The sequence below is a fragment of the Etheostoma cragini genome, unplaced genomic scaffold (genome assembly GCF_013103735.1).
Source record: "Etheostoma cragini isolate CJK2018 unplaced genomic scaffold, CSU_Ecrag_1.0 ScbMSFa_2725, whole genome shotgun sequence".
In the NCBI taxonomy this organism is placed as follows: domain Eukaryota; kingdom Metazoa; phylum Chordata; class Actinopteri; order Perciformes; family Percidae; genus Etheostoma; species Etheostoma cragini.
Genome location: NW_023266918.1, coordinates 49,632 through 51,151, shown reverse-complemented (window position 1 = coordinate 51,151; position 1,520 = coordinate 49,632). Strand labels below are relative to the sequence as shown.

Below are 1,520 nucleotides of genomic sequence, written 5' to 3'. Positions count from 1 at the left end.
CCATAAAGATCAGGTCTAGACCGGACTCTGGGATGTTGTTTATCTCCCAGGTCTTTCCATAAAGATCAGGTCTAGACCAGACTCTGGGATGTTGTTTATCTCCCAGGTCTTTTCATAAAGAGCTGGTCTAGACCAGACTCTGGGATTTTATTTACAGAAACCCAACAATTTTCACCATTTATAATCATATGTAATAAGAGCATGTTTGTGTCTTTGTGTGCCAGTCGGCGGACATGGCAGGGCTGAAGTACCTGACCACAGCCCTGCAGACCATGGAGGACCCAGAGAACCCCGAGTGTGAGAGTGACGGCTGGCTGCTGGAGAAAGGCGTGAAGGAGACGTTCGGAGAGCTGTTCTCCAAGCTGAAGACACTTGGGAAGAAAAACCAGGTGGACGAGGGCGGGGAGGCAGCTGAGGCCGCCACCTGAGCACCCCGCCCTCCAAAAGAACTGGATCTCCCCCCTCTCCCCAGACAACAGGAGAGGTCTGTACATACTAGGGCTGGGTACCGAGCTTCCGTACTTTCTAGGCACTGACCGAGCTGCCTCCATGGTATCGAGTAAAGAAACATGCCTTGTCATTCATTCCCAAAGCTCCAAATCATCGCTCATCACTGACCAATCAGCATCCTCCTTCCAACATCCAATAATCTTTGTGAATGGGTGGTTAACGCAGTGGCGTCGGCAGAAATCTATTCCAAAGTACGCATAAGGACCTTTTATTCTGGAATATCACGCAAAAAATAAGCCAAATACACACAGAAACACACACATTCTCACACAACGGTTCTACTTCAACACAGATAATGTATTCATATCTGTAGCGACTTTCAACAAAACTTAATAATATATATCTCTATAAATATATATATATATATATATATAGATATATATATATACACAGACAACACACATCTTTCTGTGTGTGTCACAGAAAACAGCCCCCAGTTCTTGGTCCCATCCAACTCGTGTAACAACAACAAAGATACTTGTACGCAGAGTATATACAGCATTACCGGAAAGGAGCTGAAAAATATGATTTGTTCCGTGATGTATAATGTTTTAATTTCCTTTTATTAAAATGGATTTGAGGGGATTGGTGTCGAAAAAAGTTGTGTTCAGTAAAAGGTATTTGTACCTGTATTGAAAATGTTTAATACCCAGCCCTAGTACATACGTAAAAACTACAACATAAATACTACACACAGACACACAAACACACACACACATACGTTAAAAGTGAACAAGTCATTTAAAGTTGCTGTATATGTCAAAGTTTTCCAATTTTGTAAATATGTTGAACAGAGTTTATTTTTAAATAGGAGGAACAGAAACCCGCTGCTGTAAATAAAACATCTGGGTTGGGATTTCAAATTAAATGCAAATATTAAATTGCCCCCCCTCCCCCTCCTCGTCTGGTCGGACACCATCAGGCTTGGAAGAGCCCGAGCAACGCGTCCCACCATCAGCCCACACGTTGCAGTTCATCCAGTCTGTCCAGTCCAGCAGAGAAGAGAGAGA

At 43.1% G+C, this 1,520-nt stretch overlaps 1 protein-coding gene across 1 annotated transcript in view; it reads left to right on the top strand.

The window, feature by feature from the left end:
* The window catches only part of LOC117940549 (peripherin-2-like), a 9,904-nt gene extending 9,062 nt beyond the window's left edge, over positions 1–842 (top strand). Inside the window, exon 2 of the mRNA XM_034865796.1 lies at positions 225–842. Coding sequence (XP_034721687.1) covers positions 225–428 — 204 coding nt within the window. The 3' untranslated portion in view covers positions 429–842. The remainder of the gene's footprint in view (positions 1–224) is intronic.
* Positions 843–1,520: the final 678 nt, after the last annotated feature.